This window comes from Salmo salar, chromosome 02 (genome assembly GCF_965601325.2).
Source record: "Salmo salar chromosome 02, fSalSal1, whole genome shotgun sequence".
NCBI lineage: Eukaryota > Metazoa > Chordata > Actinopteri > Salmoniformes > Salmonidae > Salmo > Salmo salar.
Genome location: NC_138292.1, coordinates 32,911,469 through 32,938,478, shown reverse-complemented (window position 1 = coordinate 32,938,478; position 27,010 = coordinate 32,911,469). Strand labels below are relative to the sequence as shown.

General features: G+C 44.6%; 1 protein-coding gene across 2 annotated transcripts in view; it reads right to left on the bottom strand.

Moving 5' to 3' along the window:
* The window catches only part of itga8 (integrin, alpha 8), a 68,607-nt gene that overhangs the window by 29,321 nt on the left and 12,276 nt on the right, over positions 1 to 27,010 (bottom strand). For both annotated transcript variants that reach the window (XR_014380661.1, XM_082962008.1), the window contains exons 10-15: positions 25,999 to 26,055; positions 25,825 to 25,877; positions 19,473 to 19,678; positions 15,110 to 15,307; positions 1,952 to 1,997; positions 1,730 to 1,837 (exon numbers count right to left, since the gene is read on the bottom strand). Coding sequence is in view for 1 of the 2 variants with exons in the window: in XM_082962008.1 (XP_082818134.1) it covers positions 1,730 to 1,837; positions 1,952 to 1,997; positions 15,110 to 15,307; positions 19,473 to 19,678; positions 25,825 to 25,877; positions 25,999 to 26,055 (668 nt within the window). In the remaining variant the exon portion in view is untranslated. The remainder of the gene's footprint in view (positions 1 to 1,729; positions 1,838 to 1,951; positions 1,998 to 15,109; positions 15,308 to 19,472; positions 19,679 to 25,824; positions 25,878 to 25,998; positions 26,056 to 27,010) is intronic.

Below are 27,010 nucleotides of genomic sequence, written 5' to 3'. Positions count from 1 at the left end.
ATAACACACACACACACACACACACACACACACACACACACACACACACACACACACACACACACACACACACACACACACACACACACACACACACACACACACACACACACCCAGGGAAATACATACTGGGGTTCTCTAGCAGTGAAATGCCTGTCAACCAGAACCACTCAGGATAGAACAATGAGCACCGATTAGAACAAAAACGTCCTCTTTACCGCTCATCCTCTCAGTCTCCCCAAAACCACCAGAAAAACAACTCAACTGGCCAAAGCTCTCAATAAAACAATTATTCAATAAAAGAAAAAGCAACAGTCCCAGACAGTCCTAAAACCTCCCTAATAGTACATGTGTTGTTGTGTCCTGTCTAGTTCCTCCAGACAGTCCTAAAACCTCCCTAATAGTACATGTGTTGTTGTGTCCTGTCTAGTTCCTCCAGACAGTCCTAAAACCTCCCTAATAGTACATGTGTTGTTGTGTCCTGTCTAGTTCCTCCAGACAGTCCTAAAACCTCCCTAATAGTACATGTGTTGTTGTGTCCTGTCTAGTTCCTCCAGACAGTCCTAAACCTCCCTAATAGTACATGTGTTGTTGTGTCCTGTCTAGTTCCTCCAGACAGTCCTAAAACCTCCCTAATAGTACATGTGTTGTTGTGTCCTGTCTAGTTCCTCCAGACAGTCCTAAAACCTCCCTAATAGTACATGTGTTGTTGTGTCCTGTCTAGTTCCTCCAGACAGTCCTAAACCTCCCTAATAGTACATGTGTTGTTGTGTCCTGTCTAGTTCCTCCAGACAGTCCTAAAACCTCCCTAATAGTACATGTGTTGTTGTGTCCTGTCTAGTTCCTCCAGACAGTCCTAAAACCTCCCTAATAGTACATGTGTTGTTGTGTCCTGTCTAGTTCCTCCAGACAGTCCTAAAACCTCCCTAATAGTACATGTGTTGTTGTGTCCTGTCTAGTTCCTCCAGACAGTCCTAAAACCTCCCTAATAGTACATGTGTTGTTGTGTCCTGTCTAGTTCCTCCAGACAGTCCTAAACCTCCCTAATAGTACATGTGTTGTTGTGTCCTGTCTAGTTCCTCCAGACAGTCCTAAAACCTCCCTAATAGTACATGTGTTGTTGTGTCCTGTCTAGTTCCTCCAGACAGTCCTAAAACTCCCTAATAGTACATGTGTTGTTGTGTCCTGTCTAGTTCCTCCAGACAGTCCTAAACCTCCCTAATAGTACATGTGTTGTTGTGTCCTGTCTAGTTCCTCCAGACAGTCCTAAAACCTCCCTAATAGTACGTGTTGTTGTGTCCTGTCTAGTTCCTCCAGACAGTCCTAAACCTCCCTAATAGTACATGTGTTGTTGTGTCCTGTCTAGTTCCTCCAGACAGTCCTAAAACCTCCCTAATAGTACATGTGTTGTTGTGTCCGGTCTAGTTCCTCCAGACAGTCCTAAAACCTCCCTAATAGTACATGTGTTGTTGTGTCCTGTCTAGTTCCTCCAGCCAGTCTGATGGTTTATTTCAATCAGCTGGGTTTGTTTTGACTGAATTCCACAGTTTAGTGTTGTCTGTCAATCTGCCTAAACACACCATGTCTCTGTCCCTGCCTATGAAGCACCCTATTGGTCTTATGTCTGTCATTCACTAGGTTGCCATGGTGTACGGTTTCTGGAAAGGTAGGGTATGTGTGTGACTGCTTGTGTGGGTGCGTGTGTGCTTGCGTGCGTGTGTGTACTCACCAGGTTACCATGGTATCAGATTCTGTCAGGAGGCAGGATCGGTCGTCAGGGTTCAGGATTCTAGGAGTCAGGATCATCTCAGCCTCCACTGACACTACAGGACGAGCCCTGCACACACACGCACACACACACACACACAATTCATTTCACCATTGTAAACTAGCAGCCAATCTGATACACGAAACAATGTAGTCTAGCCAATCAGAGAATTCGATATCTTACCTATACACCGACACCTCCCCTTTACCAAATGCTCCCACTATCAGATCTACAGTGAAAGAGAGAAAGACAGAGACAGAGAGAGACAGAGACAGAGAGACAGAGACAGAGACAGAGACAGAGAGAGAGAGAGAGAGAGAGAGAGAGAGAGAGAGAGAGACTACATGAGCTTCAAAGAACGCCACAGGTGGGACTGATTTCATGGTCTCCAGCAATCTTCATCAAGCCCAGACCTCTCATGTTTTACACACACTGACACATAGATACACACACATACACAAACACATTTAGTCTGTACCAGCTTTGAGTTGTGAATATCACCATTTTCGCAGCACTATTTTGGTTCAGAATGAAACTATCCAAATAGGAACACAGTGTGTGTGTGTGTGTGTGTGTGTGTGTGTGTGTGTGTGTGTGTGTGTGTGTGCGCAACGGAGAGACCCCACGGCACATTCCAGCTCCATTAGAACGTTCCCATTGGTCCAATCAGATCCCCTCTGCTACACAACAACAACATTCCCTCACTTTACTATAATCATGTGTCTTATACAACCAGTCAGTCTGTAGCAGCCACTTTACTATAATCATGTGTCTTATACAACCAGTCAGTCTGTAGCAGCCACTTTACTAGAATCATGTGTCTTATACAACCAGTCAGTCTGTAGCAGCCACTTTACTAGAATCATGTGTCTTATACAACCAGTCAGTCTGTAGCAGCCACTTTACTAGAATCATGTGTCTTATACAACCAGTCAGTCTGTAGCAGCCACTTTACTAGAATCATGTGTCTTATACAACCAGTCAGTCTGTAGCAGCCACTTTACTATAATCATGTGTCTTATACAACCAGTCAGTCTGTAGCAGCCACTTTACTATAATCATGTGTCTTATACAACCAGTCAGTCTGTAGCAGCCACTTTACTATAATCATGTCCCTTATACAACCAGTCAGTCTGTAGCAGCCACACAACTGCACCCGTCGCGGCGCCCCTGCGTGCTCACTCAGTTCATGTGTGATTATGTGTTTTGAAGATGAAGAGTCTTAAATGTGTTTTTGTTTAAAATAGAGCTGCACTTTAATGATTGTGCTCACGGGAGACAGAACACGCTCGCAAACACACAGACACACGCTCGCAAACACACACACAGCACACACGCTCGCAAACACACACACACACACACGCTCGCACACACACACACATGCTCGCACACACGCACACAGACAGTCTGAAACCGCAGTGGGAAAGAGACTTAATCAATACAAGCCTTCCCTGCCAGACACACTAAGCTAAGCTAACACAATGCTAACACAGGACTGACTATAGAATATGCCCCCAACCATAGATCTAGCTAGTCCTGTCACTGGAAGTTCTGAAGCTGATACAGCACTGGGACTAGGGACAGAAGCTAAGATAAGTCATGCTAATATCAATGAGGCTGAGGGTCAGAGGCTAAGCTTACTCATGATAATATATCAATGGGACTGGTTAAGCTCATTAGTTCTGACCTCTGCAGTTCTGTTTGAAAGAGTTCTAAGCTCTCTAGTTCCATTGGTCTAGTGGAGGTCATGAGAAAAATGTGATCAGGACCTATAAGCGTTGATGTGGTTCTGAAGACATATGACAGAGAGGTTGTCTCCAGTTTACTAGAAAGAGTCAAGTTGAGAACTCCTCCTCTAATAGCCTTTTATCTGTTGGGAATATACATCCCTGGCTATCCATCAAATCAAACAGACTAGGTTAAGTCTGATAGAGGGCTAGAGTGTAACACACACAGGCACACCGTTAGTGACATCTGTTTAAATGGTTAAACTATTAGAGTCAAATAAGATCTATTGAGTGTGTGTGTGTGTGTGCGTGCGTGCGTGTGTGTGTGTGTGTGTTTAAGTGAACGTGTGTCGAAATTGAATGTAGGAGTGGTCCATCTGGTTTTGCTGTCAGTGAGGGTGCCTTAGCCTGCTGGTCCTCTGAAACCCCAACATTACACCCTAGCCCCCAGTGTGTGTGTGTGTGTGTGTGTGTGTGTGTGTGTGTGTGTGTGTGTGTGTGTGTGTGTGTGTGTGTGTGTGTGTGTGTGTGTGTGTGTGTGTGTGTGTGTGTGTTTTAAGGTGTAACAAGGGGCCGGCAGAGAAAGGGGGACCTCTAGCTGTCTGTGGGGTATGGGGGGCAGTTGGAAAGGTAGAGGTGAGGAAGGAAGGGAGGAGGAACGGGGGAAAGAGAGGGAATGAGGAAGAGGGGAAAGAGAGGGAAGAAGGAAGAGGGGCAATGAGGCAAAAGAGGAGGAAAGAGGACAGCAGCTAAAGCACTTGGCCTTTCAACCACAGTCTGTAAGTCATCAAAGCTAAGGTGTCCTTTCAGCAGGCAGATCTAACCACACACACACACACACACACACACACACACACACACACACACACACACACACACACACACACACACACACACACACACACACACACACACACACACTCAAGCAAAAAGTACAGTCCAAACATCAGCTCAGCCTCAGGGACCCAAACTTCCAACAGAAGAATTCCGCTCTCATTCCAAAGTCCTGGATCTGTCCGTCTTACACTCCAGAGAAACCCAACCCCACTACTCCGTAGGTGTAAGTGTGCATACGTGCGTGCCAGTGGAGGCTGCTGAGGGGAAAACGGCTCATAATAATAGCCGGAATGGAGCGAATGGAATGGCATCAAACACCTGGCAACCATGTGTTTGATACCATTCCGCTCCAGTCACAACCAAAATCCTGTCCTCCCCAATTAAGGTGCCGCCAACCTCCTATGGTGCGTGCCTATGTGTGTGTGTGTGTGTGTGTTTGTGTGTGCGTGCCTGTGTGTGTGTGTGTGTGTGTGAGTGCATGTTCCTCCCATAGGTACAGTTGTACCTATGGGTCGGAAGTTTACATACACCTTAGCCAAATACATTTAAACTCAGTTTTTCACAATTCCTGAATTTAATCCTAGTAAAAAATCCCTGTTTTAGGTCAGTTAGGATCACCACTTTACTTTAAGAATGTGAAAGGTCAGAATAATAGTAGAGAAAATTATTTATTTCAGCTTTTATTACTTTCATCACATTCCCAGTGGGTCAGAAGTTTACATACACTTAATTAGTATTTGGTAGCATTGCCTTTAAATTGTATAACTTGGGTCAAACGTTTCGGGTAGCCTTTCACAAGCTTCCCATAATAAGTTGGGTGAATTTTGGGACCATTCCTCCTGACAGAGCTGGTGTAACTGAGTCAGGTTTGTAGGCCTCCTTGCTCGCAAACACTTTTTCAGTTCTGCCCACAAATTCTCTATAGGATTGAGGTCAGGGCTTTGTGATGGCCACTCCAATACCTTGACTTTGTTGTCCTTAAGCCATTTTGCCACAACTTTGGAAGTATGCTTGGGGTCATTGTCCATTTGGAAGACCCATTTGCGACCAAGCTTTATCTTCCTGACCGATGTCTTGAGATGTTGCTTCAATATATTCATATACTTTTCCTTCCTCATGATTCCATCTATTTTGTGAAGTGCACCAGTCCCTCCTGCAGAAAAGCACCCCCACAACATGATGCTGCCACCCCCGTGCTTCACAGTTGGGATGGTGTTCTTCGGCTTGCAAGCCTCCCCCTTTTTCCTCCAAACATAACGATGGTCATTATGGCCAAACAGTTCTATTTTGTTTCATCAGACCAGATGACATTTCTCCAAAAAGTACAATCTTTGTCCCCATGTGCAGTTGCAAACCGTAGTCTGGCTTTTTTATGGCTGAATTGGAGCAGTGGCTTCTTCCTTGCTGAGCGGCCTTTCAGGTTATGTCGATATAGGACTCGTTTTACTGTGGATATAGATACTTTTGTACCTGTTTCCTCCAGCATCTTCACAAGGTCTTTGCTGTTGTTCTGGGATTGATTTGCACTTTTCACACCAAAGTACGTTCATCTCTAGGAGACAGAATGCGTCTCCTTCCTGTTCGGTATGATGGCTGCGTGGTCCCATGGTGTTTATACTTGCGTACTATTGTTTGTACAGATGAACGTGGTACCTTCAGGCGTTTGGAAATTGCTCCTAAGTATGAACCAGACTTGTGGAATTCTACAATCTTTTTTCTGAGGTCTTGGCTGATTTCTTTTGATTTTCCCATGATGTCAAGCAAAGAGGCACTGAGCTTGAAGGTAGGCCTTGAAATACATCCACATGTACACCTCCAATTGACTGAAATTATGTCAATTAGCCTATCAGAAGCTTCTAAAGCCATGACATAATTTCCTGGAATTTTCCAAGCTGTTTAAAGGCACAGTCAATTTAGTGTATGTAAACTTCTGACCCCCTGGAATTGTGATACAGTGAATTATAAGTGAAATAATCTGTCTGTAAACAATTGTTGAAAAAATTACTTGTGTCATGCACAAAGTAGATGTCCTAACTGACTTGCCAAAACTATAGTTTGTTAACAAGAAATTTGTGGAGTGGTTGAAAAACGAGTTTTAATTACTCCAAACTAAGTGTATGTAAACTTCCAACTTCAACTGTACATCTGTACTCCACACCCAGTCGTTCTTTTCCCTCTGAAAAGTGCCACTGACACAGAGGCTGATTTGGGGTAAATGTACCCTTGGGGTAAATAAAACATAGCCTATGGCCCACTTTCCCCTTCCAAGTCAATCATATTTCCACACTGATAAAAACATGTCTGCCATCACTAATTTGAGGTTAGTACGTGAACACACACACATACAGACACACATTTGGAGTAAGTGTACCTTTGGGGTATGCTGAGTAACTAAACCTCTAGGCTAATCCCGGACTCCCTGCTCTGAGAAATATGGCTGCCATCCAACATTTACACAACCTGTCAACCTGTCAGAGACCGGCTGCTTCAAACTTCTGTATAAGCTCTCTCTTTAGAACCAGTGTTCAGTGTGTCAACTGTCAAAGTGTTCAGTGTGTGTGTTTTATTTTACTTTTATTTAACCAGGTAGGCCAGTTGAGAACAAGTTCTTATTTACAACTGCGACCTGGCCAAGATAAAGCAAATCAGTGCGACAAAAACAACACAGAGTTACACATAAACAAACGTACAGTCAATAACACAATAGAAAAAAATCTATGTACAGTGTTTGCAAATGTAGAGAGTAGGGAAGTAAGGCAATAAATAGGCCATAGAGGCAAAATAATTACAATTTAGCATTAACACTGGAGTGATAGATGTGCAGATGATGATGTGCAAGTAGAGATACTAGGGTGCAAAAGAGCAAGAGGATAAATAACAATATGGGGATGAGGTAGTTAGGTGTGCTATTTACAGATTGTACCTGTACACAGCCAGTGATCGGTAAGCTGCTCTGACAGCTGATGCTTAAAGTTAGAGAGGGAGATATAAGACTCCAGCTTCAGTGATTTTTGCAATTTGTTCCAGTTATTGGCAGCAGAGAACTGGAAGGAAAGGCGGCTAATGTAAATGTTGGCTTTGGGGATGACCAGTGAAATATACCTGCTGGAGCGCGTGCTATGGGTGGGTGTTGCTATGGTGACCAGTGAGCTGAGATAAGGCGGGGCTTTAACTAGCAAAGTCTTATAGATGACCTGGAGCCAGTGGGTTTGGCAACGAATATGTAGCGAGGGCCAGCCAATGAGAGCATACAGGTCGCAGTGGTGGGTTGTATTTCGGGCTTTGGTGACAAAACGGATGGCACTGTGATAGACTACGTCCAGTTGCTGAGTAGAGTGTTGGAGGCTATTTTGTAAATGACATCGCCGAAGTCAAGGATCGGTAGGATAGTCAGTTTTACGAGGGTATGTTTGGCAGCATGAGTGAAGGAGGCTTTGTTGTGAAATAGGAAGCCGATTCTAGATTTAACTTTGGATTGGAGGTGCTTAATGTGAGTCTGGAAGGAGAGTTTACAGTCTAACCAGACGCCTAGGTATTTGTAGTTGTCCACATATTCTAAGTCAGAACCGTCCAGAGTAGTGATGCTAGTCGGGTGCGCGGGTGTGGGCAACAATCGGTTGAAGAGTATGCATTTAGTTTTACTAGCATTTAAAAGCAGTTGGAGGCCATGGAAGGAGTGTTGTATGGCATTGAAGCTCGTTTTGAGGTTTGTTAACACAGTGTCCAAAGAAGGGCTAGATATATACAGAATGGTGTCGTCTGCGTAGAGGTGGATCAGAGGATCACCAGCAGCAAGAGCGACATCATTGATATATACAGAGAAAAGAGTCGGCCCGAGAATTTAACCCTGTGGCACCCCCATAGAGACTGCCAGAGGTCCAGATAACAGGCCCTCCGATTTGACACACTGAACTCTATCTGAGAAGTAGTTGGTGAACCAGGCGAGGCAGTCATTTGAGAAGCCAAGGCTATTGAGTCTGCCGATAAGAATGCGGTGGTTGACAGAGTCGAAAGCCTTGGCCAGGTTGATGAAGACGGCTACACAGTACTGTCTTTTATTGGTGGCGGTTATGATATCGTTTAGGACCTTGAGCGTGGCTGAGGTGCACCCATGACCAGCTCTTCTCCACAGCTTGCATAGTGGAGAAGGTATGGTGGGATTCGAAATAGTTGGTGATCTGTTTGTTAATTTAGCTTTCCAAGATTTTAGAAAGGCAGGGCAGGATGGATATAGGTCTATAACAGTTTGGGTCTAGAGTGTCTCCCCCTTTGAAGAGGGGGATGACCGCGGCAGCTTTCCAATCTTTGTGTATCTCAGACGATTCGAAAGAGAGGTTGAACAGGCTAGTAATAGGGGTTTCAACAATTTCGGCTGATAATTATAGAAAGAGAGGGTCCAGATTGTCTAACCCGGCTGATTTGCAGGGATCCAGATTTTTCAAAACATCAGCTGTTCTTGATTTGGGTGAAGGAGAAGCGGGGGGGTGGGGGGGCTTGGGCAAGTTGCTGCAGTGGGGGCTGAGCTGTTGGCCGGGGTAGGGGTAGCCAGGTGGAAAGCATGGCCAGCCCAAAGAAAGATGTTTATTGAAATTATCGATTATCATAGATTTATTGGTGGTGACAGTGTTTATTAGCCTCAGTGCAGTGGGCAGCTGGGAGGAGGTGCTCTTATTCTCCATGGACTTTACAGTGTCCCAAAACTTTTTGGAATTAGTGATACAGGATGCAAATTTCTGCTTGAAAAAGCTAGCCTTAGCTTTCGTAACTGACAGAGTAATTTATTCTTGACTTCCCTGAAAAGTTGCATATCGCAGGGGCTATTTGATGCTAATGCAGAACACCACAGGATGTTTTTTGTGCTGGTCAAGGGCAGTCAAGTCTGGGGTGAACCAAGGGCTATATCTGTTCTTAGTTCTACATTTTCTGAATGAGGCATGCTTATTTAAGATGTCGAGGAAAGCACTTTTTAAGAGCAACCAGGCATCTTCTACAGACGGGATGAGGTCAATATCCTTCCAGGATACCCGGGCCAGGTCAATTAGAAAGGACTGCTTGCTGAAATGTTTTAGGGAGCGTTTGACAGTGATCGTTTGACCGCAGACCCATCACGCACGCAGGCAATGAGGCAGTGATCGCTGAGATCCTGGTTGAAGGTGTATTTAGAGGGCAAGTTTGTCAGGATGATATCTAAGAGGGTGCCAATGGTTACGGATTTGGGGTTGCACCTGGTAGGTTCCTTGCACCTGGTAGGTTCCTTAATAATAGGGAATAATGCTTAGATTGTAGGACGGCCAGGGTGTTAAGCATATCCCAGTTTAGGTCACCTAACAGTACGAACTCTGAAGATAGATGGGGGGCAATCAATTCACATATGGTGTCCAGGGCACAGCTGGGGGCTGAAGGGGGTCTATAACAAGCGGCAACGGTGAGAGACTTGTTTCTGGAAAGTAGAAGCTCGAATTGTTTGGGCACAGACCTGGATAGTACGACAGAACTCTGCAGGCTATCTCTGCAGTAGATTGCAACTCCGCCCCCTTTGGCTGTTCTATCTTGTCGGAAGATGTTATAGTTAGGGATGGAAATTTCTGGATTTTGGTGGCCTTCCCAAGCCATGATTCAGACACGGCTAGGTCATCAGGGTTGGCGGAGTGTGCTAAAGCAGTGAATAAAATAAACTTAGGGAGGAGGCTTTTAATGTTAACATGCATGAAACCAAGGCTTTTACAGTTACAGAAGTCAACAAATGACAGCGCCTGGGGAATGGTAGTGGTGCTGGGGGCTGCAGGGCCTGGGTTAACCTCTACATCACCAGAGGAACAGAGGAGGACTAGGATAAGGGTACAGCTAAAGGCTATAAGAACTGGTCGTCTAGTGCGTTCGGAACAGAGAGTGAAAGGAGCAGATTTCTGGGCGCAGAAGAATAGATTCAAGGCATAATGTACAGACAAGGGTATGGTAGGATGTGAGTACAGTGGAGGTAAACCTAGGCATTGAGTGACGATGAGAGAGGTTTTGTCTCTAGAGGCACCAGTTAAGCCAGGTGAGGTCCCCGCATGTGTGGGGGGTGGAACAAAAGAGCTATCTAAGGCATATTGGGCAGGGCTAGGGGCTCTACCATGAAATAAGACAATAATCACTAACCAGAACAGCAATAGACAAGGCATATTGACATTAGGGAGAGGTATGTGTAGCCGAGTGATCATAGGGTCCAATGAGTAGCACTAGATGAGTCAGGGAGCCAATTCCGTAGTCACGCCGATTCAGACAGCTAGCGGGCCGGGGCTAGCAGATGGGCATCCGGCGACGTCGCAACGGAAGAGCCTGTTGAGACCACCTCGGACGGTTGCATCAGCATACCAGTCGTGATAGATCGGCGGGGCTCCGTGTCGGCAGTAAAGGGTCCAGGCCAATTGCCAAAAGAAGTATTGTAGCCCAAGAATTGGCTGGTGGACCTCTTTGGCTAGCTGGGAGATGGGCATAGCTTGTGGCTAGCTCTAGGCTAACTGGTGCTTGCTTCGGGACAGAGACGTTAGCCAGGAGTAGCCACTCGGATAGCAATTAGCTAGCTATGATGATCCGGTGTAAAGGTTCAACGCTTGCGGTAGGAATCCAGAGATGTGGTAGAGAAAAAGCAGTCCAATATGATCTGGGTTGATATCGCGCTATGCAGACTGGCAGGAATTAACCCGGGTTGAGGCTGGCTGATGTTCGACTTAACGGTGAGGACCGCTAGCAGTGGCTAACTGACTACTAGCTAGTAGCTAGTTAGCTGGCTAGCTTCTGATGGGTGTTCTGGTTCTAAAGTATAAAAATAGCAGATCCGTACCACATTGGGTGAGGCGGGTTGCAGGAGAGTGTACTCAGTCCGTAGATGGAAAGTGAGATTAAAATATATACAAAATATAAATGAAGAAAAATATATATACATGGGACAGGACAAGACAAAGACACACGTCCGACTGCTACAACATCTTGGATTGTGTGTGTGTTGTGTGTGTTTTCTGTTCAGTAGAGCTGAGTCAGTGTGATTGCTGATTGGCAAGTTAAATATCTACAGCTTTTGACCTCTGACCTTACAGCTGAACATCCCTGCCCTCAGGCCATCTGACCCCTGACACACACACAACTGCCCTTAACCTTAACCCTAGGAGTGGGAACAGCAGAGCTTCCCAGTGTCAATGTGTGTCTAGCATGATATAACCTCTGTGTACCAGGGACACCTCCTGCTGTTTCTGACTGACTGTTCTCTCTGACTGACCCAGTCACTTCTCCAGGGTTTAGTTTAATAGGAACACTTCTTCCAAGAAGCTAATGAGTAACTTTGTTGTGAAAAACCTCAAAACCTGTGTTGCCTCTGAGAGATGGCACCTAGACTTGAGCTCAGTGGGTTAATGCAGTCTTGAGGAAGGCTGACAATATAGGTTTGATACCCAGCTGGACACATGAGTCCCTGGTAGAGATACATGTCTGTAGAGTATCCATCAGGAACACTGATCCATCTCTCTAATCCTCCTTCCATTCTCTCTCTAAGAGTAAGATGGGTTTTGTACCTATGGGATCATAAAACTTCACCTATAGAAACAGACATCATACGCACACACAAACATATGCACAGAAACACACCGTGTAACAGGCACACAGACTCCTTAGCTGTCCTCTCATAATGATGACACCTTTGAACAGTGTGACTTTACTAACATATTAATGACAGACCATATGTGTGTATGCGTGTGAGTGAGTGAGTGAGTGAGTGAGTGAGTGAGTGAGTGTGATGGCTATGCCACCCGGGAGCTTTCCCTCCACTACCAGAGCTTTCCCAGAGGGCCTTAGAAAGAGTTACAACACGCACGCGTGCATGTATGCATGCTTATATGTACAGTTGAAGTCAGAAGTTTACATACACCTTAGCCAAATACATTTAAACTCAGTTTTTCAAAATTCCTGACATTTAATCCTAGTAAAAATGCCCTGTCTTAGGTCAGTTAGGATCACCACTTCCTTTTATGAATGTGAAATGTCAGAATAATAGTAGAGAGAATTACTTATTTCAGCTTTTATTTCTTTCATCACATTCCCAGTGGTCAGACATTTACATACACTCAATTACTATTTGGTAGCATTGCCTTTAAATTGTTTAACTTGGGTCAAACGTTTTGGGTAGCCTTCCACAAGCTTCCCACAATAAGTTGGGTGAATTATGGTCCATTCCTCCTGACAGAGCTGGTGTAACTGAGTCAGGTTTATAGGCCTCCTTGCTCGCACATGCTTTTCAGTTCTGCCCACACATTTTCTATTGGATTGAGGTCAGGGCTTTGTGATGGCCACTCCAATACCTTGACTTTGTTGTCCTGAAGCCATTTTTGCCACAACTTTGGAAGTATGCTTGGGGTCATTGTCCATTTGGAAGACCCATTTGCGACCAAGCTTTATCTTCCTGACCGATGTCTTGAGATGTTGCTTTAATATATCCACATAATTTTCCTTCCTCATGAAGCCATCTATTGTGTGAAGTGCCCCAGTCCCTCCTGCAGCAAAGCACCCCCACAACATGATGCTGCCACCCCCATGCTTCACGGTTGGGATGGTGTTCTTTGGCTTGCAAGCCTCCCCCTTTCTCCTCCAAACATAACTTTGGTCATTATGGCCAAACAGTTCTATTTTTGTTTCATCAGACCAGAGCACATTTCTCCAAAAAGTATGATCTTTGTCCCCATGTGCAGTTGCAAACCGTAGTCTGGCTTTTTTATGGCGGTTTTGGAACAGTGGCTTCTTCCTTGCTGAGCGACCTTTCAGGTTATGTCAATATAAGACTCGTTTTACTGTGGATATAGATACTTTGTACCCGTTTCCTCCAGCATCTTCACAGGGTCCTTTGCTGTTGTTCTGAGATTGATTTGCACTTTTCACACCAAAGTACGTTCATCTCTAGGAGACAGAATGCGTCTCCTTCCTGAGAGGTATGATGGCTGTGTGGTCCCATGGTGTTTATACTTCCGTACTATTGTTTGTGCAGATTAACGTGGTACCTTCAGGCGTTTGGAAATTGCTCCCAAGGATGAACCAGACTTGTGGAGGTCTACAATTTTTGCCGATTTCTTCTGATCTTCACATGATGTCAAGCAAAGAGGCACTGAGCTTGAAGGTAGGCCTTAAAATACATCCACAGGTACACCTCCAATTGACTCAAATGATATCAATTAGCCTATCAGAAGCTTCTAAAGCCATGACATAATTTCCTGGAATTTTCCAAGCTGTTTAAAGGCACAGTCAACTTAGTGTATGTAAACTTCTGACCCACTGGAATTGTGATACAGTGAATTATAAGTGAAATAATCTGCCTGTAAACAATTGTTGGAAAAATGACTTGTGTCATACACACAGTAGATGTCCTAAACGACTTGCCAAAACTATAGTTCGTTAACACGAAATTTGTGGAGTGGTTGAAAAACAAGTTTTAATGACCTAAATGTGTGTATACTTCTGACTTGAACTGTATACGCATTGTGTTTGTACAGTGTGTGTGACTGAGTAACTCGATGTGGGGTGATTCTGTATAGGGACTAGCTTTGGTTCATAGCCTGGCACAGACTCAACACTTACACTCAGAGGCCAGAGAAATTGATCACAAGCCATGCAGTGCATATGTGTGCATGTGTGTGTCCATGTGTGTCCGTGTGTGTCCGTGTGTGTTTGTGTGTGTTAGTGTGTGTTAGTGTGTGTGATGTTTTCATTATAAAAGACCCAGATTTCCTGTTTGCGGAATGGAGAGATCAGAGGAGGTCTGTTGTTGTTACAGAAAGAAGAAAAGATGGAGAAGAAAAAAAAAAATCCTACTTTTCAGCTTGGTCTATAGAAGTACAAAGACTGAACTACACTGCTTTTAGAATGGCTCCAAATTGAGGGGAAAACAAGGGGGTACAAAAGTTTCATTTCAAAACATGTTCAGTCTTAAATCACCTTTTAAGAGCCCATGATTCCAAGTAAATGAATGTGTATACAAACACTCACACAGACATTCAGACTACCACTGACTGAACATGTAAATACAAACACAGGATTTCCCTTCAGATTGCTGTAGTGTGGCATGTTCATCTGTACCATGACATCACAAAAGAGGAAGTCTCTCCAAAGTAATACCAGCCACATGAACATGTTCTTCTGAAGAATTGGAGGCTTGTGTCCGCTAGAGGCCTATAACGCTATGGTGAAATATCTGGCGAACAGACTAAACACTTTCAAAGGGAAATTTAAAAAATGTGTATTCATCATCTCCAGCACCATCCCAACATGAACATATGTGGAAATGGCACGTTTCTATGTTTTGTAGCAAAAAAGATAAGGAAAATAAGTGTTTCCAATGACATCGTCAAACAATTAGTAGGCAATTAGTAGACAATGTCTACTCATAATTGGTTAAAATCACATGATGTACACTGATGATGTTATTGGAAACACTTATCTCCCTCATGTCTATTTTTCCACAAAACATGAAAACACAATTTTCACATACGTTGATGTTGGGGTGGTGCTGGAGATGATGAATATGAAGTTGAAACATTTTGACATTTCCTTAAGATGTTTTAGTGCACAGAGAACAGACTTATTGCATGCCCCCCTCTCTCTTCCTGGGACAGGACAAGAAGTCATCAGAGAATCGTCGTGGCAACAGCTCTGTAACCCCACTACCCCTCCTGAGTAACGACTTCACCAGAAGAAGGGAGGAGAGAAGTGAAACGGAAAAAAGAGGAGAAAATAAGTAAGGTGCATGGGAGTGTACCAGGGTAATGGTTGTTGTCCAGGTCTCTGTCCCCCCTCAGGGTGAAGCCGTAGCCGGAGAGGCCACTACTGGAGGCCCAGGCTCCATAGAGCTCCTGGCTGAGGGTTAGGCCGCGGGCCGTCAGGTCTCTCTGGCCATTGTAGATCAACACCAGGCCACTCCGGTCCTCCCCACCAAACGGACAACCCACTGCCACGTCTATCAGAGAGAGAGAGGGGGGGGGGGGGGGGGGGTATGACGGTAGGAAACACACATAGAAACACAAAACCAACTCTAGTATGAGTTATAAGGGTGGCCTTCTGAAGTGATACAGCAGACCAGCTCACATCAGCAGGAGAGGGATGAGAGAAAAAGAACGAGCGAGAGGGATGAGAGGGATGGTTTAGACATCAAGTGAAAGCCCCTGAGGGAGAGGTAAAGAGACTACCTGGGACTACCCCTCTCGCTTTCCATTTCCTTCTCTCTCTCTCCAAATGTATATGTCAAACATGTAGAACTGTCTAATAGGCACAGGCAGGAGATTCCTGTGACAATGAGCAGCCAATGGCTACCCTCCACCAGCGATTGCCAGGTGTTAGCTCCACGCCACCCCACTGTCCCACCCCACACACACACTCACACAGCGCAACTCCCCACCTGCATCCTGTCCGCTGTTGGGGAAAATGGAGCTGAAAACTACAAACAGTGTTGTCATGGTTACACTGCTCTGTGATGATGAGGGAGGTAATCAGAGACATCACACACACACACACACACACACACACACACACACACACACACACACACACACACACACACTGTAACGAGTGCGCTGAGAGTCGGAAAGCAAGTTCAGGGAGTGAGTGTTTTAATAAATTAAACAATAAAAACGAAACACAAACAATGCACCGACATGAAAACAGAGTCAATAACACCTGAGGAAAGAACCCAGGGGAGTGACAGATATAGGGAAGATAATCAAGGCTATATACAGGGGGTACGGGTACCGAGTCAGTGTGCGGAGGTACAGGTTAGTTGAGGTAATTTGTACATGTAGGTACTGTAGGGGTGAAGTGACTATGCATAGATGATAAACAGCAAGTAGCAGCAGTGTACAAAACAAATGGAGGGGGGGGTCAATGTAAATAGTCCGGAGGACATTTGATTAGTTGTTCAGCGGTCTAATGGCTTGGGGATAGAAGCTGTTAATGAACCCTTTGGTCGTAGACTTGGCACTCCGTTACCGCTTGCAGTGCGGTAGCGAAGACAACAGTTTATGACTTGGGTGACTGGAATCTCTGACAATTTTATGGGCTTTCCTCGGACACCGCCTATTATATACAGTTGAAGTCGGAAGTTTACATACACTTAGGTTGGAGTCATTAAAACTTGTTTTTCAACCACTCCACAAATTTCTTGTTAACAAACTATAGTTTTGGCAAGTTGGTTAGGATATCTACTGTGTGCATGACACAAGTCATTTTTCCAACAATTGTTTACAGACAGATTATTTCACTTATAATTCACTGTATCACAATTCCAGTGGGTCAGAAGTATACATACACTAAGTTGACTGTGCCTTTAAAAAGCTTGGAATATTCCAGAAAAGGATGTCATGGCTTTAGAAGCTTATGATAGGCTAATTGACATCATTTGAGTCAATTGGAGGTGTACCTGTGGATGTATTTCAAGGCCTACCTTCAAGCTCAGCACCTCTTTGCTTGACATCATGGGAAAATCTAAATAAATCAGCCAAGACCTCAGAAAAAGACATTGTAGACCTCCACAAGTCTGGTTCATCCTTGGGATATGTACCACGTACAAACGTCTGAAGGTACCACGTACAAACAATAGTACGCAAGTATAAACACCATGGGACCATGCAGCCGTCATACCGCTCAGGAAGGAGACGCGCTCTGTCTCCTAGAGATGAACGTACTTTGGTGCGAAAGGTGCAAATCAATCCCAGAACAACAGCAAAGGACCTTGTGAAGATGCTATATCGACATAACCTGAAAGGCCGCTCAGCAAGGAAGAAGCCACTGCTCCAAAACCACCATAAAAAAAGCCAGACTACGGTTTGCAACTGCACATGGGGACAAAGATCGTACTTTTTGGAGAAACGTCCTCTGGTCTGATGAAACAAAAATAGAACTGTTTGGCCATAATGACCAAAGTTATGTTTGGAGGAAAAAGGGGGAGGCTTGCATGTCGAAGAACACTGTCCCAACCGTGAAGCACAGGGGTGGCAGCATCATGTTGTGGGGGTGCTTTGCTGCAGGAGGGACTGGTGCACTTCACAAAATAGATGGCATCATGAGGTAGGACAATTATGTGGATATATTGAAGCAACATCTCAAGACATCAGTCAGGAAGTTAAAGCTTGGTTGCAAATGGGTCTTCCAAATGGACAATGACCCCAAGCATACTTCCAAAGTTGTGGCAAAATGGCTTCAGGACAACAAAGTCAAGGTATTGGAGTGGCCATCACAAAGCCCTGACCTCAATCCTATAGAGAATTTGTGGGCAGAACTGAAAAAGCATGTGCGAGCAAGGAGGCCTATAAACCCGACTCAGTTACACCAGCTCTGTCAGGAGGAATGGGCCAAAATTCACCCACCTTATTGTGGGAAGCTTGTGGAAGGCTACCCGAAATGTTTGACCCAAGTTAAACAATTTAAAGGCAATGCTACCAAATACTAATTGAGTGTATGTAAACTTCTGACCCACTGGGAATGTGATGAAAGAAATAAAAGCTGAAATAAACCATTCTCTCTACTATCATTCTGACATTTCACATTCTTAAAATAAAGTGGTGATCCTAACTGACCTAAAACAGGACATTTTTACTTGGATTAAATGTCAGGAATTGTGATAAACTGAGTTTAAATGTATTTGGCTAAGGTGTATGTAAACTTCCGACTTCAACTGTAGGTCCTGGATGGCAGGAAGCTTGGCCCCAGTGATGTACTGGGCCGTTCACACTACCCTCTGCAGCGCCTTACGGTCAGATGCCAAGCAGTTGCCATACCAGGCGGTGATGCAACCAGTCAGGATGCTCTCAATGGTGCAGCTGTAGAACTTTTTGAGGATCTGGGGACCCATGCCAAATCTTTTCAGTCTCCTGAGGGGGGAAAAGGTTTTGTCGTGCGCTCTTCACAACTGTCTTGGGGTGTTTGGACCATGATAGTTTGTTGGTGATGTGGACACCAAGGAACTTGAAACTCTCGACCCACTCCACTACAGCCCCGTCGATGTTAATGGGGGCCTCTTTGGCCCGCCTTTTCCTATAGTCCACAATCAGCTCCTTTGTCTTGCTCACATTGAGGGAGAAGTTGTTGTCTTATGTGCGTTTGAGTGACTGATTGAGTTATGCCTCAACACTGATAGACATTGATTCAGATTTATTGATTTAGTTCTGATGATGATGGTGTGGAGGGAGTGGAGGGAGAGTGGCTCTAAAACATTCATAAAAACATAAACACATATATAAATAACTAAGTTGGATTGTTATCATATGTTCACCAGAGAAATATTCATTGGTCCCAGTTCAAGACCACATGCCTGAGGCTCTGAAAAGCATTTGGGCTCCAGACCTGAATGTGTGTGTGTGTATAAGGGTGTCACAGGAGGTTGGTGGCACTTTAATTGGGGAGGACGGGCTTGTGGTAATGGCTGGAGTGGAATGGTATCAAATATGAGTTTGATGCCAATCCATTTTGCTCTGTTACAGACATTATTATGATCCGTCCTCCCCTCAGCTTCCTCCACTGATGTGTGTGTGTGTGTTAATAAAACAAACACAACATGAGGCAGAATGAACTCTGGGCAGAGGGACAGAAACTTCCAGATGCCCCTATCTTAGTGGACATCTGGAGATTAAAAATAACTCTCTCTCTCTGACATACACACGCACACACACCATAACCCTGCTCATCATTACAGGAAGAGGGGGAGGAACTTCACAAGGAAACACTCTAACACCGCACTTCATGACTGGCTGAAGACCCTTCGGTTTCCCCCATCGGAGCATCTGATAGGATATCCGCTCTCCAAGACCAAAGAGCCAGAGATGAAGAGGAAACATTTTTTAATTATTTATTTAACTTTTTTTTTAACTAGGCAAGTCAGTTAAGAACAAATTATTACTTACAATAACGGCCTAGGAACAGTGGGTTAACTGCCTTGTTAAGGGGAAGAATGACAGATTTTTACCTTGTCAGCTCTAGGATTTGATCTAGCAACCTTTTGGTTACTGGCCCAATGCTCAAACCACTAGGCTACCTGCCGCCCCATATAAAAACATCTGCCTAACAATACACTGGGAGTGGACACTGAACGGGAAGAAAGAGAGGGGAAATACACACACACACACACAGCTTACCGTTGTATCCGTCCTGGTTGAGGTCTCCTAGCGGGGCGATGGCAGTGCCAAAGCGTCCGAAGGTGTGTGTTCCCGTCAGGAGGAGGGGCTCGGAGAAGGTGAGCGGGGAGTGCTGGAGGTACAGGTAGACACGGCCCACCTCCTTGGGCTTACTCTCCCTCTCTCTCTCCATATAGAGAGGGGCTCCTACCAGTACATCATCATACCTGGGGGAAAGATAGACAGCTTTAGAATACACACACACACACAAAAACACACACACACACACATATAGATGAGTGTGTTATACAGACATGTCAGAAAGGATGTGGTCTGGCTCCAGAAATAGAGTTCAATCATCATAATCAGAGAACAAGCTACAGCTGGAATACATACTAACAATCCTCTCTCAATTCAATTCAAGGGGCTTTATTGGCATGGGAAAAATATGTTAACATTGCCAGAGCAAGTAAAGTAGATAATATTCAAAAGTGAAATAAATAATAAAATGAACAGTAAACATTACACTCACAGAAGTTCCAAAAGAATAACGACATTACAAATGTCATATTATGGATATATACAGTGTTGTAACGATGTACAAATGGTTAAAGTACAAAAGGGAAAATAAATAAGCATAAATATGGGTTGTATTTACAATGGTGTTTGTTCTTCACTGATTGACCTTTTCTTGTGGCAACAGGTCACAAATCTTGCTGCTGTGATGGCACACTGTCGTATTTCACCCAGTAGATATGGGAGTTTTTTCAAAATCGGGTTTGTTTTCAAATTCTTTGTGGATCTGTGTAATCTGAAGGAAATACGTGTCTCTAATATGGTCATACATTGGGCAGGAGGTTAGGAAGTGCAGCTCAGTTTCCACCTCATTTTGTGGGCAGTGTGCACATACCCTGTCTTCACTTGAGAGCCAGGTCTGCCTACGGCGACCTTTCTCAATAGCAAGGCTATTGAGAAACTCACTGAGTCTGTACATAGTCGAAGCTTTCCTTAAGTTTGGGTCAGTCACAGTGGTCAGGTATTCTGCCACTGTGTACTGTACTCTCTGTTTAGGGCCAAATAGCATTCTAGTTTGCTCGGTTTCTTTGTTAAATCTATCCAATGTGTCAAGTAATTATCTTTTTGTTTTCTCATGATTTGGTTGGATCTAATTGTGTTGCTGTCCTGGGGCTCTGTGGGGTGTGTTTGTGTTTGTGAACAAAGCCCCAGGACCAGCTTGCTTAGGGGACTCTTCTCCAGCTTCATCTCTCTGTATGTGATGGCTTTGTTATGGAAGGTTTGGGAATCGCTTCCTTTTAGTTGGTTGTAGAATTTAATAATTTAATAATGGATTTTGATAATTAGCGGGTATCGGCCTAATTCTACTCTGCATGCATTATTTGGTGTTCTACGTTGTACACGGAGGATGTTTTTGCAGAATTCTGCATGCAGAGTCTCAATTTGGTGTTTGTCCCATTTTGTGAATTCTTGGTTGGTGAGCGGACCCAAGACCTCACAACCATAAAGGGCAATGGGTTCTATAACTGATTCAAGGATTTTTAGCCAGATCCTAATTGGTATGTTGAATTTTATATTCCTTTTGATAGCATAGGATGCCCTTCTTGCCTTGTCTCTCAGATCGTTCACAGCTTTGTGGAAGTTACGTTTGGCGCTGATGTTAATGTCAAGGTACAGTATGTATCGTTTTTTTGTGTGCTCTATGGCAACGGTGTCTAGATGGAATTTGTATTTGTGGTCCTGGTGACTGGACCTTTTTTGGAACACCATTATTTTGGTCTTACTGAGATTTATTGTCAGGGCCCAGGTCTGGCAGAATCTGTGCAGAAGATCTAGGTGCTGCTGTAGGCCCTCCTTGGTTGGTGACAGAAGAACCAGATCATCAGCAAACAGTAGACATTTGACTTCAGATTCTAGTAGGGTGAGGCCGGGTGCTGCAGATTTTTCTAGTGCCTGCGCCAATTTGTTGATATATATATTGAAGAGGGTGGGGCTTAAGCTGCATCCCTGTCTCACCCCATGGCCCTGTGGGAAGAAATGTGTGTTTTTTGCCTATTTTAACCACACACTTGTTGTTTGTGTACATGGATTTTATAATGTTGTATGTTTTTCCCCCAACACCACTTTCCATCAATTTGTATAGCAGACCCTCATGCCAAATTGAGTCGAAGGCTTTTTTTTATATCAACAAAGCATGAGAAGACTGCCTTTGTTTTGGTTTCTTTGTTTGTCATTTAGGGTGTGCAGGGTGAATACGTGGTCTGTCGTACGATAATTTGGTAAAAAGCCAATTCGACATTTGCTCAGTACATTGTTTACACTGAGGAAATGTACGAGTCTGCTGTTAATGATAATGCAGAAGATTTTCCCAAGGTTGATGTTGACGCATATCCCACGGTAGTTATTGGGGTGAAATTTGTCTCCACTTTTGTGGATTGGGGTGATCAGTCCTTGGTTCCAAATACTGGGGAAGATGCCAGAGCTAAGGATGATGTTAAAGAGTTTTAGTATAGCCAATTAGAATTTGTTGTCTGTATATTTGATCATTTCATTGAGGATACCATCAACACCACAGGCGTTTTTGGGTTGTAGGGTTTTTATATTGTCCTGTAGTTCATTCAAGGTAATTGGAGAATCCAGTGGGGTCTGGTAGTCTTTAATATTTGATTCTAAGATTTGTATTTGATCATGTATATGTTTTTGCTGTTTGTTCTTTGTTATACAGCCAAAAAGATTGGAGAAGTGGTTTACCCATACATCTCCATTTTGGATAGATAATTTTTTGTGTTGTTGTTAGTGTTTTCCAATTTTCCCAGAAGTGGTTAGAGTCTATGGATTCTTCAATTACATTGAGCTGATTTCTGACATGCTGTTCCTTCTTTTTCTGTAGTGTATTTCTGTATTGTTTTAGTGATTCACCATAGTGAAGGCGTAGACTCAGGTTTTCCGGGTCTCTATGTTTTTGGTTGGACAGGTCTCTCAATTTCTTTCTTAGATTTTTGCATTCTTCATCAAACCATTTGTCATTGTTGTTCATTTTCTTCGGTTTTCTATTTGAGATTTTTAGATTTGATAGGAAAGCTGAGAGGTCAAATATACTGTTAAGATTTTCTACTGCCAAGTTTACACCTTCACTATTACAGTGGAACATTTTGTCCTGGAAGTTGTCTAAAAAGGAATGAATTTGTTGTTGCCTAATTGTTTTTTGGTAGGTTTCCAAACTACATTCCTTCCATTTATAGCATTTCTTAATATTACTCAGTTCCTTTGGCTTTGATGCCCCATGATTGAGTATTGCTCTGTTCAAGTAGACAGTGATTTTGCTGTGGTCTGATAGGGGTGTCAGTGGGCTGACTGTGAACACTCTGGGTTGAGGTCAGTGATAAAGTAGTCTACAGTACTACTGCCAAGAGATGAGCTATAAGTGTACCTACCATAGGAGTCCCCTCGAAGCCTACCATTGACTATGTACATACCAGCGTGCGACAGAGCTGCAGGAGTTGTGACCCGTTTTTGTTGGTTATGTTGTCATAGTTGTGCCTAGGGGGTATATCGGGGAGGGAATGCTGTCACCTCCAGGCAGGTGTTGTCAAGGCAGAGGTTGTCAAGTTCTTGTCTGGTTCTGGCATTTAGGTCGCCACAGACTAGTATATGTCCCTGGGCCTGGAAATGATCGATTTCCCCCTCCAGGATGGAGAAGCTGTCTTCATTAAAGTATGGGGATTCTAGTGGGGGGATATAGGTAGCACACAGGAGGACATTTCTATCTGTTAAGATAATTTCCTTTTGAATTTCTAGCCAAATGTAAAATATTCCTGTTTTGATTAATTTAATGGAGTGAGTTAGGTCTGCTCTATATCAAATTAGCATGCCCCCTGAGTCCCTTCCCTGTTTCACACCTGGTAGTTTGGTGGATGGGACTACCAGCTCTCTGTAGAGGGCAAACAGTGGGTCCGTCTCCTCTATACCAGGTTTCTTGTAGGATGACAATGTCTGTATTTCCAATTTCATTGATGAAGTCCAGGTTCCTGCTCTTTAGGCCAAAGGCAGATGACCTCAGGCCTTGGATATTCCAGGATGAGATAGTGAAGGCTTTGTGTTCCATAAAGTGTCCAATGTTGTTGGTCGTGTGGTTTGGCCTCAGGCCAGTAAGTGTGAGCAGATCCTGCTGAGAATCTGGTACATACCATTGGCTTGGGCTAGTGTAAGAGTGGGGGTTGGGCTTGTTTGCCTGCTCACGGTCTGGGCGTATGTGTGACTTCCATGTTGAGGCCATTTTTCGGGGGTGGGGTGCATGGGGTGGGCATGAGGGGCATAGGTCTGATCTGAGGGGGCCTAAATGGGGTATAGGCATGGTCGACTTGGGGGGTTGTTGATTGGTTGGTGTGGGGGTATGTGGCTGGTGGTGTTGTGGTCTGGATGTAGGTCCTCTCGGTGTGGGTCCTCTAGGTGTAGGTCTGGGGGGGTCTATTGATCTGTTGCTCCTGTATGAAGTGTTGGGGCTGCGTTTGAGAGCGATGTCCTTTAGGGTCCTGGCGAAGGTGGGCACTGCTGCCTTGTATAGGTGGTCCTGGTCATAAAGGCTGTTCAAGTCCAGGGTGGAGTGGTGGGCCAGGAAAACATTTGGTTTTGAGGCACAGTCACGGGAAATACTTGCGTTTACCCGCTGTATGGGGGGGTGCTCAGAGGGGGTGAGATCCCCTGGGCTTGGGGTTCTTAATTTGTCTGTTCTGCTGTGATGTCGACACTATGGTCAGGATCTGGTGTGGACTGTTCTGCTGTGGTGTCAAGACTTTTGTTGGGAGCTGAGGTGGGCTGTTCTGCTGGCTTCTCTGTGGTGGTGGCCACCTCTCTAGTGGGTTGTTCTCTGCCACACGTCATCCCCTCACCCTCTCCTCCAGCAGTCTGATCCTCTCCTCTAGTGCTCTATTCTTCTCCTGCTCTTGCTTTTTATATTGTTGAAGTTGTCTCACCACAGTCCAGAGTGCAGATATGTCTCTCTCCACCTTCAGCTCTCCGGGTCTGGTTAAGTTAAGGGGGTGTTGTTGTGCTGGACTGTTGTCTGGGTCTGTGCTGACTGGAGTGTAATCACCTGCTGTCCCAGCTCCACCTGCCTTACCTCCAGCTGGGTAAATGTATCCTTCATTTCAATGAGGGGGTAGTACTCTGTGCTGGGAGGTTGACTTTCCGCTTGGGGTTGGTCGTCTGTGGTGTTATTTAATGAAGAGTTCTGGTCTGACCCGCTCGGGGTGGCGGTATTATTCTCAAGGGAGAGCTCCAGCTGTGCTAATTCTTTGATTAGGTGAAAGTACAGCTGAAACTGTTTGGGGTTGCCCTGTACCAATACTGTTCCAGACTTATAGAGATGTATATTACCTGACTCAGAGTCCTCGTTGTCTAGTATCCTGAGTTTCCACTCCTCGTTAACGCCCCCCCTCTTAACAGAGGGGTAGTGTACTAATATAGCACTGTGCCATGCCAGGGGATGGTTTGTGTGGAAGATGAGGTTGCTGATGTTCCCATTATTTTCCATCTGGAGCTTCATTTTGGGATCTTTTCTTGCCTCGACATTCTTTGCATATACAGGGTACTGTATTTTAATTACCTCTGAACAACGGGAGGCAGCTTCTAAGGCCTCTCCATTTGGTTGGAGTAGACTGTGTGACTTTCCTGCCATTGTTTGGCTAAAGGGCTTTGACACCTCTCACTTGACACGTCAGTGCTAATTAGTGTTGTATCAAGCTTGGCAGCCTTAATTTAGCATTCAGTCCATATAAAGTAATGTAACATATTTTTCTTGGCTTTTGGAAATAGAATATAGCTTCAGACTAAACATGACTCACTCAGTTCCAGGTTGGATGGTGTTTTCAGGTTTCTGTTGTTTTCCAGAGCATTTGCTGTATAGCTTTGGGATAATAATCTTTTGGTAGTTGTAAGCCTTCCAGGTGATTCCGTCCAAAATCAGGTTGTAGGTTTTGAGTTTTGATTTGGAGTGAAGATTATGTTGTAGAGGGTAGCATCCTGTATATGTTCCTGACAAAAAAATCCAAGTTTATCTAACTCTAAATCTATCTTTCTTTTTCAAAGAACATGCTGAAAAATGCTCTCCCTCCCTCCCTCTCTCCATTCTTGGCTCAGACTAAACAATTCTTTCACTACAAGAACCATGAAGATGTGTAGGGACAGGAAGAGAGGTAAAGAGTGACAAAGTGGCAGACGGACAAAGAGAGACAAGAGAGGTGAGAGAGACAGAAAATAGTAAAGCCCCTTAAATTGAAAATGTGAGAGAGAGATGATTGATCGATAGATAGATCGATAGATAGATAGAAAGATAGATAGAGACAGACAGACAACTCACCCGTCTCCATTGAGGTCAGTAACAGCCACAGAATAGCCAAAGTAGGAAGCCATCTGACAAAACATTTCACAACATGACTCTACAGTCAGGGATGTACAGTAGTGCTATAAAGTAGTTGGGTAAAAAATGAATAGCAGTGTGTGTATGTGTGTGATGTTACTGTGTGTTACTGACCTGCTCTCCTGTGAAGTTCATGATGAATGTCAGATTAGTGGAGTTAATCACAGCTACCTGAAACAGAACACAAGAGTCACACACCTGATACAGGTACACACACACACACGCATCATGCAAACGCATACACAGGATGTAATGAGCTGAAATAGAAACTCTCTTTCCCTCTGCCTGGTCCCCCTTCCCCCCATCTCCCTCCTTCAACCCCCCCATCGTCCCCACTGCCTTACCCCCTTCCCCTCCTCTGTTCCGTACCCTCCATTTCCATAAAACCAGTTGTGGGGGAGACAGAGGGGCTAAGAATTCCTTCAAAAGACCTACAATAACAACCACATGGAGACAGCCAGGGGCTACACATTCACACACATGTGCATGCACTCACAAAGTTAAAGAGACAAACATACACAAAACACCAACAAATATAGAGAAACAGACAGGCGGACAGGGAGAGAAACGGACAGACGGACAGACATACACACAGACAGATAGACGGTCGCTCGCTCGGAATGACAGACAGAGGGGCAGACAGAGGGAAAGACACGTGCAGACACTTAACTCCCTGGCCCCCCTCCTCCTCCTCTCTCTCAGGGGTGTCAGGCTGGTTTTCTCGCCAGGTCTGAGAGGCTAACGTGGGCTGACAGCTACTCTAGTCTCATCAGGCCAAACAGGCCTAACCCTAACGCCCACTGACCACAAATGTGAGGGCTACCGGCCCCAGAGCCTGTTTGCACAACCACACAGGCTTGTCTGCTCTGAATACATCTCTATCTAGATTTTAGTGTGTGTTAGAGGTGAGGGGGTCGTGTGTGTGTCAGGGAAAGGGGTCAGGCTGAGTCAGCTCTTATGGAGCGGAAGTCATGTGTCATTAAGGAGACAAATGTCTTGGTGTGAGTTAGGACTGTGTTGTGGTCAGAGTGGAGGGATTTGTTGTTGCTAAGCGATATAAACTAGGAATGGAATTCTATTTTGGAAACATTTCCTCTCTGGACACGCAGGAATTGTATAATTCCAT